Genomic DNA, 14,475 nt, shown 5'->3' on the forward strand with positions numbered 1-14,475 from the left:
ATATCTTGTGACAAGTTGGTACTTATGTTTGTGAAGTATTAATTTTACACAGTTTCTCAAACATATACTTTTAAAAAGCCACGTTTAATTAAATGTTCGAATGGTGCGTTCAAACTTATTTGATTGAGTTTTATTTTCGTGTTTTGTTTTCAGTGTGCCCCTACCCTAACTCAAGATTGGGCACAGGGGCACTACAGACGATTCTATATTGGGCCAGGGAAGAGTGAGTACGCTAACAGGATAAGTATAGATCTCTCCCGTGGTAACTAAACTGTGTTGATGGGATATTGGTAGACCTTAACATGGGGTAGCAAGCAAAGAATGACACAAACTTGAAAAATAAAGCATTGTTTGGGAAAATTAGGACACCATTTCAGAAAATCAGGAAAGGCCTGTTCGGTTCAAATTGAATATATGATTCTATGCATACATTATTAAGAATGTAAAGATACCTATGATGATGAATTATATCGGAATAATTATACTATATGAATGGTGTTTTTAACTACTTTTATTTGGACAAACGTTATGTAGCTTTAACTATGTTAATGCCATAAAATAGGAACGCTCAACACCAATGTAAGTGCACTTAAAGGAAATATGTTTAGTATTTATATAAGCATTTCAGATTTAAATGTCATCCGTATTATGATTTAATTTTTCATATAAAAATATGTTTTTATATGATACAGTATTAAGACTGTTTTAAATAAAATAAAAACCAGGTTGGATGTATGCAAATGTAACAGTCCTTAAAAACTTGTATATAAATGCGTAGAGTAACCAATAAAAACATCACAAATAACGCTATATATCAGTCAGTTATTCATTTCGGAACCTGCAGTTCTTCGATTACCCTTCCAAAGAAAGACCGTGCATGGTGACCAATTTCAATAAAGAACCACTGATAATAATTGTAAAACCTGTAAGTATTGACTCGGGCCAAAGCAATTACTGCTTGCGCCCGATTGTTTTGTCCGGTTAGCGCTATGGCTGATACACTTGGCTACACGGGTTACATTCCCATCCTCGCGCATATGACCTTCGTTGGTGGTCACCATAACAACGGGTGGAGTGTGGCCCCCAGAGCACAAGATCTAACCAAATTGGAATCTGATTTAGTAAAAATTAAATCGTTGGGAATCGAAGATCAATTTAAAAATTCGTCACAACGTTCGCGAGTCTAGAAAGAGATAATTTGTTAGGTACTTCCAGGTCATCACATAACGCAGCCTTAGGCGCAAAAAGGGCCTCATAAACTTCGAAATACATATGCACACACATGATTTATTACACACAATTGTTTCAACACTCATTTACTGGATTAAAAAAAAATCTTATTAATTTGTAAACAAGACGTTTCCAACTCACCTTATTGTTTTCATATTGGTCTTGACTGGCCTCATTCTGAAATCGTAAGATGCGTTACACTTATTTTGAATATAAGTCATCGATATGCGTCGTTCAGTTTTATTGAATTGTGTCCATCATACATGAGTTGTTTGAATTAAATAAGATATTGTTGTTGATTTTTTTTCGCCGTTGTTTCACCTACTCCTTAGTTAATACATGTTAAAACAACTTCTAACAGGGGTATCAATATGAATTTTCGTTTACTAGAACTTTGAAGGACATGTTTATTCAACATTTTTCTATTGTGTTAGCATCTATATGACTAAGAGCCTGCATTGAAAACTAAGTACATGTACACAAAAACACATTTCAAATCAATGCAATAATATGCAATACAATTGTTTTGTCACCAAGATAATACGAGTCCAAGGATCAATTAAACTACATTAAAGGGACTTGTTCACAGATTTTGGTATGTTTTGAAGTTTTTCACTAAATGCTTTAAATTGATAAATATAAAAATCAGAACCAAAGAGCTCAAATAAAAAAAAACAACAATAAAAGTGAAAAAAAGAAGGAAAAAAAAAGAGAAAAAAATGTTAACCACGCCAAGGCTAGAACCACTGACCCATGGAGTAAAAGCTATGCGCCGAAACCACTCAGCCATCCGTCTTCCCGTGTGTGTGTGTGTGTGTGTGTGTGTGTGTGTGTGTGTGTGTGTGTGTGTGTGTGTGTGCGTGTGTGTGTGCGCGTGCGTGCGTGCGTGTATGTGTGTGTGTGTGTGTGCGTGCGTGCGTGCGTGCGTGCGCGCTCGTGCGTGCGTGCGTGTGTGTGTGTGTGACCATCCGTTTTCACATGGGTTGCCATTTATTTTATACTTTGTATAACCATCCACGTGTTGTTACAAAATATAAAGATAACAAAAGAAATCGAAAGTTTTTAATCGTTCAGCGTCTGAGACGCTTTATAATTTTATCAATTTCTATCGATGATTTTTCGTAAACGAAAGTGTATTTTCAGTATAAGTCTGCGTCATTAGTGTTATTTCACACACTGATTTACATTGTTCATTTATTTCTTGAATCCGTGACAAAAAGTTGAAAAATTCTCATTTTGATAAACTGTGAACAAGTCCATTTAACTTCCCGGTTGAATGCTGATATAATCTGAACATTGTCTCTCGCGATAATGATCAGCTTTTAAGTATCATCTTTTTCTGTAAGTTTTTTTCATAACCAAATAAAACATGTGTGGATTGTGTACGTCTTAATAGAATTTGTATGTTATCTAAGTTTAATTTTCTGTTGCATTTCGTTGAGTCCATACTTGTTGAACTTGTACATGAAATTGTATTCATTTTATTTTCACATTCTACGTGTAACCTTGATGTAATGGTTTAAATAGTTAAACACGCTTTACTTATGCCACCTGAATGTTATCAACTGTAATCAAACGTTTACTAAACTGAAACACTTTGTAAAATTCAGATAAATCCAGATAAAGATTGAGATAAAACGAAATCCAATAGGCTAGTTTACTGCATGATATTCATTGCACAGCATGCATTTCAAGGAGAGTAATATAATCCCAGTGAGCGTGTAGGTTATAACATACTAGGGTAATGTTTATCTCATTTATCAATCCATTTCAATTTGAACAAAGTTTTTTTTTTTTGATACAACATATAACATAAACTTTACATATTCGAAAGCAAAAATTTAAAACAGGCATTTTGCAACTTTGCCAAACACTGTAAGGTCAGTCCAATACGTTTATTCCAGCTTTAATCAGTTAACTGTAGTGCGTTCAGTTACAGCGAACGTTCGCCAATGATCGTTCGTTTCCGATTCGGTCTTATTGAACGATAAGTTCGGCGCGAACGTTTCAAGATGGCGGCTCCCAGAAAATTGATTGCGATTTTGATGGAGGAAATCGCGAATAACAACATTGTATCAGAGGAAAGGTCGTCGGAAGACTAAATAACTGACAATTTCATAATACAAAACTATAAATACCCGTATTCTTTTTTAGATTAAGACTTAAATAAAAGATATTTCAAAAATAATAAAACCTATAATAGTTTTATTATAATTATAAGTGGTGTTGATGCGAGTGTTATTTTTCATTAGCGATCGAAATTTAGTGTAAGAGGTGCATTGAATCAGTTATAAAATAAAGCCCTAAAATAGCGCAATACATTACAATCTTCAAATGTAGTTGTAATTTTCTTTAACATTGAATGAATTTCCGTTTCGTTTACATTTAATGAAAATATTAATAAATTTTAGCATTCAAATGGAAAAAAAACACATGCATATTTTGCGAATTAAACTGTCTTTGAATGTACATGTATATTGAAAACTCTTTTGTAGTGATAATGAGCGATACAATTCTGGCATTTTATTATACCATAAATCTATACATTTATTTTACCCAAGCATTTTATATCCATATTATGATCAAACGCGATTGCTTGCTTTCACGATGATGTTTCGAACACTGCAGTAACGCACGATATTTAAACGTTATATTTGCAAGTACCCGTTAAATACGTTAATTGTGAAGCAGTAAATTTCCACAATATTTTTAATGTATTGTTATTATTAAACACTTTATTGTTATGTTTAAACAGAGACGTAGGTCTCTGGTTTAAACTGGCTAATATATATATATATATATACTTTATAGTTCCTGTTGATCCATTTCGGACAAATGTACGTCTATTCTTAAAATATGTTCAAATATTTTATTAAAGCAACTGTAAAGTTTTTGGCTTGACATGCCAATAGATGACATGGAGGTATCATAAATCGTGTTTAATGACCAGACACATGCGGTCTATGACCCCATACAGAGATATACAAGTATAGGTCCCTGGGTTTATGACACCCTGTTCTCTTAGTAATTGTCTGGACAGTATCCGATCATATCGAGATAATCGGTTTGTGATTAACAAAGGGGCAATTAAACACTGGGTGGTTAAAAATGCTGAAATAAAGAGTGTCAACATTGGTGTGAACAATTAAATAAAACATTTACATGTATCAAGAGGATGTAGTTAATCTGTAACAAGGTAAGTTTTTACAGACATATAGGTTCAAATCAGTTTCTTTATGTTGATTACATAAAATCAATCAAATTGTTGTTTGTTTTCGTCCTTATTTGTGTTCGTTCATTGGATTCTATTTAATCTGAAAGAATTTCAATTTCTGAGTATTTTGTTGTTCTTAAAAAGGGTCGCGAATATGAATGAAACCTTATCACGATGCGGTTTATCAAACGCAAACAATAGCAGAATGGCCGCAGTGTTGACGGCCAAAATTTGATCACGCGCAAACTTGACGTCATTATCGGAATCCCCAAAACCTCCTATACACTTTGTTTAAAATTCAATTCATTCTATGTACTACAAAAAATTGAAAAAAAATATCGAAGTTACACTGAACAACAACGACAACTTATATGTCCGCCATCTTGGTTTCGCTAGCGAACTACCTCCCGAGAGGGTTCGCTTCGGTTCGCGAACGTTCGCTGCGAACCGAGCGTTCAATAGCGAACGTTCGCGACGGTTCGCGAACTATAGCGAACGTTCGCTGTAACTGAACGCACTACTGGTGTTTTCATATTCTATATCGTAAAATAACACTTGTTGACGGTAACAAGTACTACTCGTCTGATATTTTTTCTGCAGTTACGGTGTAACTATAATAAATGCATTTTAATATCTAAGACGGTCTCGGAACTTCCATGAACATTTTAAGCTTTCGCTACCTATATATAATGTAAGACCTTCCAAGTTTCCTTTTCCTTTTTATTAATAAGCCTTTCATTAAATCACGAGCATTTCATAAACATAACTAGTTTAAAAATTACAATTGTGCACATGTACAATGTTTATCAGATATAAAAGTTCCAAACATACATTAACCATACCTTAATTTTCGTTTGTCCATATCAGGCCGATGTCCAAATCAAATTTCACGTAAATCCGATTTATATTATTTCTTCATGTTTCCTTTCGCTTAAACTGAACAACATAAAGCCTTTGAAAATATCGCCATCTTTAGGTGTGACCTCCCTCCATAAGTTCTTTGTTTGAACAAATCCGTTTATCTATTGATCGTCTTCAAATGAATAGAATGTTTTGTAGGGAACCAGTAATATATTGCTAGTCTTAAAAATGAATAGAAATATGAACACATTGTAACAGTGCACGTTTAAAACAAACAATCGGTAGCTTTTTATAATATTTCCCTGATATATTCATGGTGTTTGCAGCATATATATAGCGTAAACTAAAAATATATTTAAAATAGAAAGCCCGGGGAAATCCCGTGGGAAATCCAGTTTACGTAAAGGGAAGAAATCATTGGTGAATATGGCGCTCTACATCCGCGCAGAGTTATACCTGGTTCTCTCATTTGTTTGTACACGTGTTCATAATAACAGAATAAAAACATTTTTTTTGAAAATGCAAGAATTCTTTTTGAAGAACAAGCTGACGCTAGAAATTACTATAGTACTGTTGACCTTAGAGATAACTATAGTACTTTTGACCATTTGTTTTCCTTGCATATGCCGATTTATTTTCATTTATCTAAAACGGAGACTTGTTCTTTGATTGATAACCGTCAAGATTTCTACTCCGTAAATAAAGTAGCTCTATGGAGGGAACTAATGCAACATTATGTATCTATCGATGGTGTGCGTGTTATTCGTACTAAGGCTTAATCATGTGTTAAAGTTTGCAATGAACTGTCATTAACATTTGCCACTCTGCTTGGGGTTAAGCAAATAAAGAACTTATCGCCAGTGTTATTTCCGAATGTTCTTAATTATTTAATTTGTCTTATGTCTTGCAGGTGCGAAGCGTTTGACTCTCATTAAAGATGATATTCATCAGTGTCTTCATACTTATAATGTTGATTAATTCATTAAATTTAACATTCTCCTCTTTGGCGTTGACACAATGATCTTGTCAGAATCTGAACAAGGTTTACACTAGAAACTTGATCCTATGAGAGAATATTGAGAAATGTGGCGTTTTCAAGTTAACCTAACATCAATGGTTAATTTCTCAAATGCTAATATTATAAACAAACCAATAATAATAATAATAATTTTTATAACAATAATTATCCAGTTGATGATTTAAGCTATCTGGGTGTGACGTTCAACTACAATTGAACGTTTGTGACAACTTAAAAAGCCTGTAAAAGAACAGGTTAGGAAAGCTGTTTTCCTTACTAAACATAGATAGAATGAATTTGTATGTCGATATCTAAATCCAACGTTTTAATTACATGGTTTTCCCTATTCTAAAATATACTTCAGATGAATGGGATGTAGGAATAGCATAGATTATCACAAAGGCATTTCAGCTTTTGTAGAATCATCCAGTGTAGTTAAAAACTACTTCACCCATAATGATTTATGGTGAATTATAGAAATAATCGATTCATTTAAATATACACTTTATAATATCAACATTTGTCACCGGGTGATTTAAGTGCTCAATTTATTAAATCAATAAGTGTTGTCATTCCACTGAGCTACACGAACTGTCCCACAGCCTTAAGCATTTAAACATATATTAACTGCATTCTCAAAGATCAATATTTCCAGGTAAGGTCTGACATAGCCGGAAACATTTATGCATTTTGGTGAATATACTGTCCCATTTTTTTAAACCATGATGAGTACAGCTAATGATGAAACGATACAAAAAGTGATATCCTCTTATAACTACTATTTATACCTTAACATGTACTAGTGTTGGATATTTTGGAATGCAAGTACATGTATCTGCTATTATTTGTGTACTGTACTGTGTATTTTGGGTCGGTGGATTTTATTTACGTAATAAAGTGAGCTTGTATTGGAATAAAAACATAGTCTTTATCTCGTTGAATTATTTGAAGTCTATCATCAAAGAGCTACTTGTACTCTCGTATTTACGCGTTGAGTAATCTCAATAATGTTCCATACCTTATGGAACATTTCATATTCGCATTAAACCGAAGAGGCCAGTAAGCTACCTTTTTGCGAAGGGGAAAGCGTGCACTCTAATGTATCTGAAACACACGTGAGGTACATGAATCACCAAATTTTTTTGGTAAAAAGCAGTGAAGCACGGCTTTTACTTAAATACTTAATTTAATTTATATACGTATTGGGTGCCATTAGGATATTTATATTTCAGGATCAATGAATTGAAAATTTGTGTTTGCATCGTAACACTTTTTTTGCAATGTGAGTTTGAAAAGACGAATAATTGTTAAGAGCGATATATACTGCAGATAAGTGCGTGGTTAGATTGGAGGAGGTATTAAAGTTAATTGGTGTTTTCCATTTAAACATGAGCTAAAAGATGTTTTTTTTAGGGTGCGAGAGTAATTATCTTCCCGGAGTAGTGAATTACGGGCTTCTATCACTTACGCAATACGATAATGCCTTTCTTGGAAAATATCCCTGATGGACCACTTTCGTGGAACCCATGTGAGGAACCTGACAGATTCAGCGATACATCGGTACTGAAGGTCTTAAGTTGCAGGGCGAAGACGTCGGGTATATATATCGTAGCAAACATGGGTGACATAAAACCGTGCAGCAAAGTTAAGGATCCGTTTTGTCCCCGAGATGGTAGGTACCAGTTTAACACCAACGTCGTGTTTGACGATAAAGGATGTCTGATTGCACGCTATCACAAACGGAACATTTACGATGAGACGCCTTTATTCGATCCTGCGCCCAAGAACGAATTTGTGTTTTTCCATACCGACTTCGGGAGATTCGGAACTGTTATCTGCTTCGACCTACTGCATGAGAACCCGACACAAACTCTAATTGAACAATAAGGGATTCGGAACTTACTTGTAACGTCTACCTGGAATGTATTGTATCGGTTTGTATTTCGCAATAACATCACAATTGCTGTTTCCAACGCTCGGAGCACTTTTGAGACAATGGCTGGATCAGGAATATTTGGAAATGGCGTCGATGCTAGTACACATATGGACTACAACCATTTTCAGGGTCAGTTGCTTGTAAGAGAAATTGACACTTCTGACACTCGTGACACTTAAGTCAAACCAGACGAGCCTTCTTTACAAGGTATTGGTGGTATAGCTGCAAATGACTTTGCACAATACGTTAACTCTTCCATCATTGGGCACTACACATTTGGCATGAATATGTCATTTGTTATGTTCACCGGTGATCAAGGTCGGGCATTTACTTGATATGAGAAAGTATGATGTGCAGTTGAGTTTGACTTCAATGTTAAGGACGAAACGGAACTGTTTCTGCTTTCTCTTGGATATATACATATGCAGTTTTGTGCCATCCACAGATGCGCAACAAAAGAACCTGCGTCGTGCGATGATCCGGCAACATTCAGGGATTATTTGACCCTTACGTTGTGTTCCCCTTTCTCTCGACATCCTCTGATGGTCAACACCATACAATGGAACTTGACAAATATAAGTTCAGCAGAAGCAAAGCCATCATCGAGAGCGATGCATTCGATCAGCCCATGTTGGCAATCGTTGTTTTTATTAGCGTCTCGGAAGAATATGAACAGTCAAATAGTGATGCATCAAGTGAAGCTAAACATTCGCAGCCGTCAACAGGTCTCCAATGCATGTGCATTTCATATGTATTTTTGTTTCATCTCACACATTTTCTTGGCGTTTGATAACTTTGTTATTATTGGTATATGTACTTAAACGTTCGAATGACTTTTCAGACGCATTGCAAGTTGTGTTTTGTACCCATTTGTTAAAAAAAAGCGAATGTCACCACACATTAGGTAAAAAAATAACAGTATTAAAACGTTTTAGTATTTCTTTACTCACGACGAAATATTGTTATTTTTTATAGTATACGTTTTTCCAACCAAGAAAGAACAAAAACATAATAAAGGAATATGACTTATATTCAACACGTAAAACGCTTTCTTATAAAATGTTGATCGGCTCCAGCGACAACCATTGATGGCACGTATGAAATGAGCCTTTTTAATAGAAACGTTCATCTCTATTTATATGAAAATATATTTAGATATAGTGAACTTGATGACATGTCTCATACACAAATTATTCATTCTTGAGTTATCATCCGGAAACCTGAAAATCAATAGGGGTCATCTGCGAGTCATGATCAAAGTATCTATGAAGTTTCATGATCACTAGGTCAAAGGTCAAGGTCACGGTGACTCAACTTAGAAAAATGGTTTCCAGATGATAACTCAATAACGCTTACGCCTAGGATCATGAAACTTCATAGGTACATTGATCATGACTGGCAGATGAGCCCTATTGACTTTCAGGTCACTAGGTCAAAGGTCAAGGTCACGGTGACTTGACACAGTAAAATGGTTTCCGGATGATAACTCAAGAAAGCTTACGCCTAGGATCATGAAACTTCATAGGTACATTGATCACGATTCGCAGATTACCCCTATTGATTTTCAGGTCACTAGGTCAAAGGTCAAGGTCACAGAGCCAAAAAACGTATTCACACAATGGCTGCCACTACAATTGACAGCCCATATAGGGGGCATGCATGTTTTACAAACAGCCCTTGTTTGCATACTTGTTTACCAACATAACCCTAACCTATAAACAAGAGCAGACAACTGTATCAAGCATTTTGACAGAATTATTGCCCCTTTTATACTTAAAATATGCATATTATTGATAATTATATGTTAAAGTTTGCGTACTACCCCAAATATTTCCTATGTCCTTTGACATATTGCTTTTATATTTTGCATACTTCTTTACCAACATCACCTCAATCTATAAACAAGAGCAAACAACTATATCAAGCATTTTGACAGAATTATGGCCCCTTTTATACTTAGATAATTGAACATTTTGCTTAAATTGCCATAACTTCTTTATTTATGATCAGATTTTATTAATACTTTGACAAAACAACACTAACCTGAATACCACAATGGATTCCACCCAAACAATACCCCACGCCCCACCCAAGATTCCCTGCCCCCCCCCCACACCTCCCATCCCCCCCCTAATTTTTTTTTCCTTTTTTTATATTTGAAAGATCATCTAATAAATGACCACACCCCACATTATACCCCCTCTCAACCCCCCCCCCAAAAAAAATATTTTTATTGTTTTTATTTTTGAAACATCATCTAATAAATTACCACACCCCACATTATACCCCAATCTCAAGCCCCCCTACCCCCCAAAAAAAAAAATTCAACGAGTTTACACTTCCGGACCTTATAGCTGCCTTAAAATCTAACCGCGGGCACATCCTCCACCACATATGGTGCTTGTATTCACTGGAATTGTTCACTTTTTGATAAAAGCAACACACTTTGCTCATTGGTAGTTAAAAGTATTTAAGACAAAATAGGCTATGGACCCAATTCATATGTTTCAAAATGGCCGCCGTTTTCAAAATGGCCGCCAACCTATCAAAAAAGGAGAAAATATCGAGGTGCTGATTTTTTGTTGCGATCTTTTACAAATCAAATGAAGTATTACAATACTTAATGACTAATTATGCTGATAATCAAAAATCTTTGCAAGAAAAACATTTAATATAAGTATTTTGTTAATTTTGTACTTTTTGCAAGGTCAAAAGGTCATGTTTTGGGGGAAATTATGTTTTTTTGGCAAATATTCATTTTCTTTAATGATAAATGAATCCATGAAGCAGATTATCATGGTCCGAGAGCCCACTGGTGTTTATTGCAAGTTTTGAGGCCAATAATTTGTTGTATATATTTGAAAAGAGAATTTAATATCCTTCCAGAAAACCCATTTCTTAAGTGTCACAGCCGTGCATATCTATGATTTTTTTTTTGTAAAATCACTCAAAAATCGAAAGTTTTCCCGCTGATTTCTGGAATAATTAAATAAAAAGACATTTTCACTCATGGGAATTTACCCAGGGTTTCAGTTTTGGGGTATTAAATAGGTATCATAAACCTTTCTGATATTCAGTAAAAAAAAAAGTTTTCCATGTATTTTTTTTAAGTTAAAAACCACAAAATTTCGCATTTTATTTTTGCAAATTTGCCCATTTTTCAAATTTTAATTCTGCGAATTCTTTTACCAAGTTAACAATTTCCAACATATTTGTCTAATCAGTGTTTTAAAAACACACATATGGCCTCCTTGTTTCATTCCAACAACGACTTTTTTCATCAACATCTATTAGTGATTTTGGGTCGAAATGAATAAAATCACACATAAAACTGCTGATTTCTGGAATAATTTGATTTATTTTGATTTATAAGACATGTGATCATTATAATAATCAAATCTTGTTCGCATATATACAATTGCATATAAGATCATTCTGAACAAACAATGCATATAAGATCACTCTAAACAAATAATGAAATGTGTTATTTTAGGTCAAAACAACTATTTGTTACAGTTCATGTAGGTTAAAAACCACTAAATTTTAACTGTTTTAGTCCATTTTTCAGGTTTTAGTTCCTTGAATTTTTACTCAACTGAAATAATTTTCAAAATAGTAGTCTAACTTTTGTATTAAAATACGCAAAAGGATCTCCTGATTTAATTGAAACATGAACATCTTTGGATGACAATTTTTTGTGAGATTTCAGGAACAATATACGAAATCAAACACTAAACTGCTGATTTCTGGAATAATTTGATATAGTTAGATTTATAACACATGTGATCACGATAATAATAAAAACACTTGCTTACATAACATACGTTCAATGAGTATTGAAATTATAGATTGGAGTAGGAAAATCCTATTTTTTTGTACTTTAGGCGGCCATTTTGGAAGCCATTTTGACATATATGCAATATTTAATTCATTTTTTTCATGTAGAAACATATATTATTTGAATTTATTAATAACATAAAACAGCTAATTTCAATGCCAAAACCAGAATATTTTTAAAAAATATGGCAGTAACATGTAATTTCCTAAATTTTTGCGACCATCTTGGCGGCCATCTTGAAAATGGCGGCCATCTTGAAAATTGGAGATGGGTCCATAGCTAAAATTGAATAAAATACTTAAATCTACAAATGTGCCAAGTTTGTTGCTTTTATCAAAAAGTGAACAATCATTTCACCATATGACCCAACTATACTACCCGTCTTAAAGGGTAAGTCACAAGCATGAAATGTCGACATTAACGCGGGTGCCAAGTTCGTGTCATATTTGCAATTTATTTGACATGTGTGTGTCGTAAACACTTAATGTGAATATGTATGAAGCTTTCTATGACATGTATTTGAATATTATAAACAAGCTGTATTAGATTGTATGTGTTCCCGTGACCTTTGAGGAAACAAGTGTTGTGCGTGAAAGACATTAACATAAAGTTGATCAGTTGTGGCAAGATACTTATCATAACATGACATATTATTTTTTTACCATGAAAGTTCAAATTTTATGTATAAAAACTATGTTAGATTTTTTTCTGTTATTCAATTCTTGTCACATAATTTGTAAATAAAGGTATTGTAAGCCGAGCGGTATCAGTGATGTTGCATTTTATGAACTTTCTTAAACACAACGCATTAAAAAGATAAATAAGTCAGTTTCTGGTTTCTGCAGTTGTATTTATTAGAGCAGTAGATCTATCATAACTTGTACCATAAAAACAGCACTATGTTTGGTAAGTTACACAACAAGGTCATTTTAGTACTTAGCAATTATAATGGCTGATGGCGATGGAACCAGTCGTCAATCTTTAGTTGTTGTTTATATTTAAGTTCAATGAAGGTTTAAAACGTAAGTTAAATAAAATAAAGATGTAGTCTTATTTAAGATATGATAGCGTAAGTGAGTCGTATATTTTAGTTAATACCTTTGTTGTTGGCTTTTGACATCTTGGAAAAGGTTCTTGTCACTTAAGTTACGAGCCAAGTATAACGACTGAGCCAAGTAACGACTGACTTCATCACAACAGCTCTTTTTATAGGCTGTTGCTGAGGCTGGGCTTTGCTGGCAACCAATCAGAACCAGACTTTCATGAAAGTATTTAACTGCGTAAAAGGGTTTTACCATCATAAACAACATTTGCTAAAACAGTATTGCAAGTCTTACAAGAAAGCATCACATCAATTAAAAGCTCAGAAAATATAATGCATCACTAAACAATGCTTTCACAACATTTCTCAAGCATAATGACAATATTTCGTCCAACACACAGTGAAAGCAATGCGAAAGCATTGCGCGAAAGTACTTTAAATAGTTCCCTACCAGCATTAATATCTGAAAGGACTACTAGCTGTATAAGTAACATTGTAACAATAAAACAGTTAACAAGTCACAATACTACGCATAACCATCGAGAAAGCAAATTTCCTCGAAAAGATATAAATTATCCGAGTAGAATTAAATTACTACGGCATGACCTTCGACATTGCAAATGGCTGACCTATTGTAACATTCAACCCGCGTTCAATTTCAAAGCTGGCGATTCAAATTACAAGTAATGGTGATTCAAAAATGGAGAAAGCATTAACTGGATTTTACAAACATTTGATAAGGTTTGTGAAACTAGATATCAACAAGGACAATTTGGATTATTGAAGTTAAACAGGTAAGGCCTTCTTATGTGAACATATTTCGGACATATATGATACTCGGATAACAGTAATTCAGAGTATTACAGTATTATTCAAAACCACTTCGTTATGTTATTTGTAACGAACGGGGTATATTTACAAAGCCAAGATCGACACTCCAATTATAACTCTAATACATCATTTAGTTAAATTAATTATAATAATGCGTAAAACAATATTGCTGAAAACAAACATTCAAGTTCATGTATTAACAAGCGAAAATGAATAGATTTTTGTTTTAAATATCTCGTCTTTGCCTTTTATTATTTCGTGGTTGATATTCTTATGATGAAAGGTATTGAACATGGCTCCTAAGATTATCGCCGGTGCAAAACGCTTAAAACGTTTTATGAAAATGTTACATTGTAATAATATCGCGTGTACTGGTCTCTTTCATTAAATAGAAATAAAGCAACATAGAACAAGTATTGTCACTTTCAAAAGAGAAAATTAACAAATAAAAACTACTCTGAAATAATGAAAAAGAATTATGATGTGTGTACTTCCTCTTAAGTTT

At 33.9% G+C, this 14,475-nt stretch overlaps 2 protein-coding genes across 6 annotated transcripts in view; one reads left to right on the forward strand and one right to left on the reverse strand.

Annotated features, from left to right (window-relative positions):
• LOC127850813 (uncharacterized) overlaps positions 1-5,653 on the reverse strand; it is a 30,581-nt gene extending 24,928 nt beyond the window's left edge. For 2 of the 3 annotated variants that reach the window (XM_052384148.1, XM_052384146.1), the window contains exons 1-2: positions 5,287-5,653; positions 1,372-1,407 (exon numbers count right to left, since the gene is read on the reverse strand). In XM_052384148.1, the coding sequence (XP_052240108.1) occupies positions 1,372-1,407; positions 5,287-5,306 (56 nt within the window). In that variant the 5' untranslated portion in view covers positions 5,307-5,653. Of the gene's footprint in view, positions 1-1,371; positions 1,408-4,792; positions 4,964-5,286 lie in introns of those variants that run through there. The other variant, XM_052384147.1, reaches the window with a different exon arrangement.
• LOC127850825 (zinc finger protein 239-like) overlaps positions 1-14,475 on the forward strand; it is a 228,633-nt gene that overhangs the window by 76,702 nt on the left and 137,456 nt on the right. The window lies entirely within an intron of this gene.

This window comes from Dreissena polymorpha, chromosome 11 (assembly GCF_020536995.1).
Source record: "Dreissena polymorpha isolate Duluth1 chromosome 11, UMN_Dpol_1.0, whole genome shotgun sequence".
NCBI classification, from domain to species: Eukaryota; Metazoa; Mollusca; class Bivalvia; order Myida; family Dreissenidae; genus Dreissena; species Dreissena polymorpha.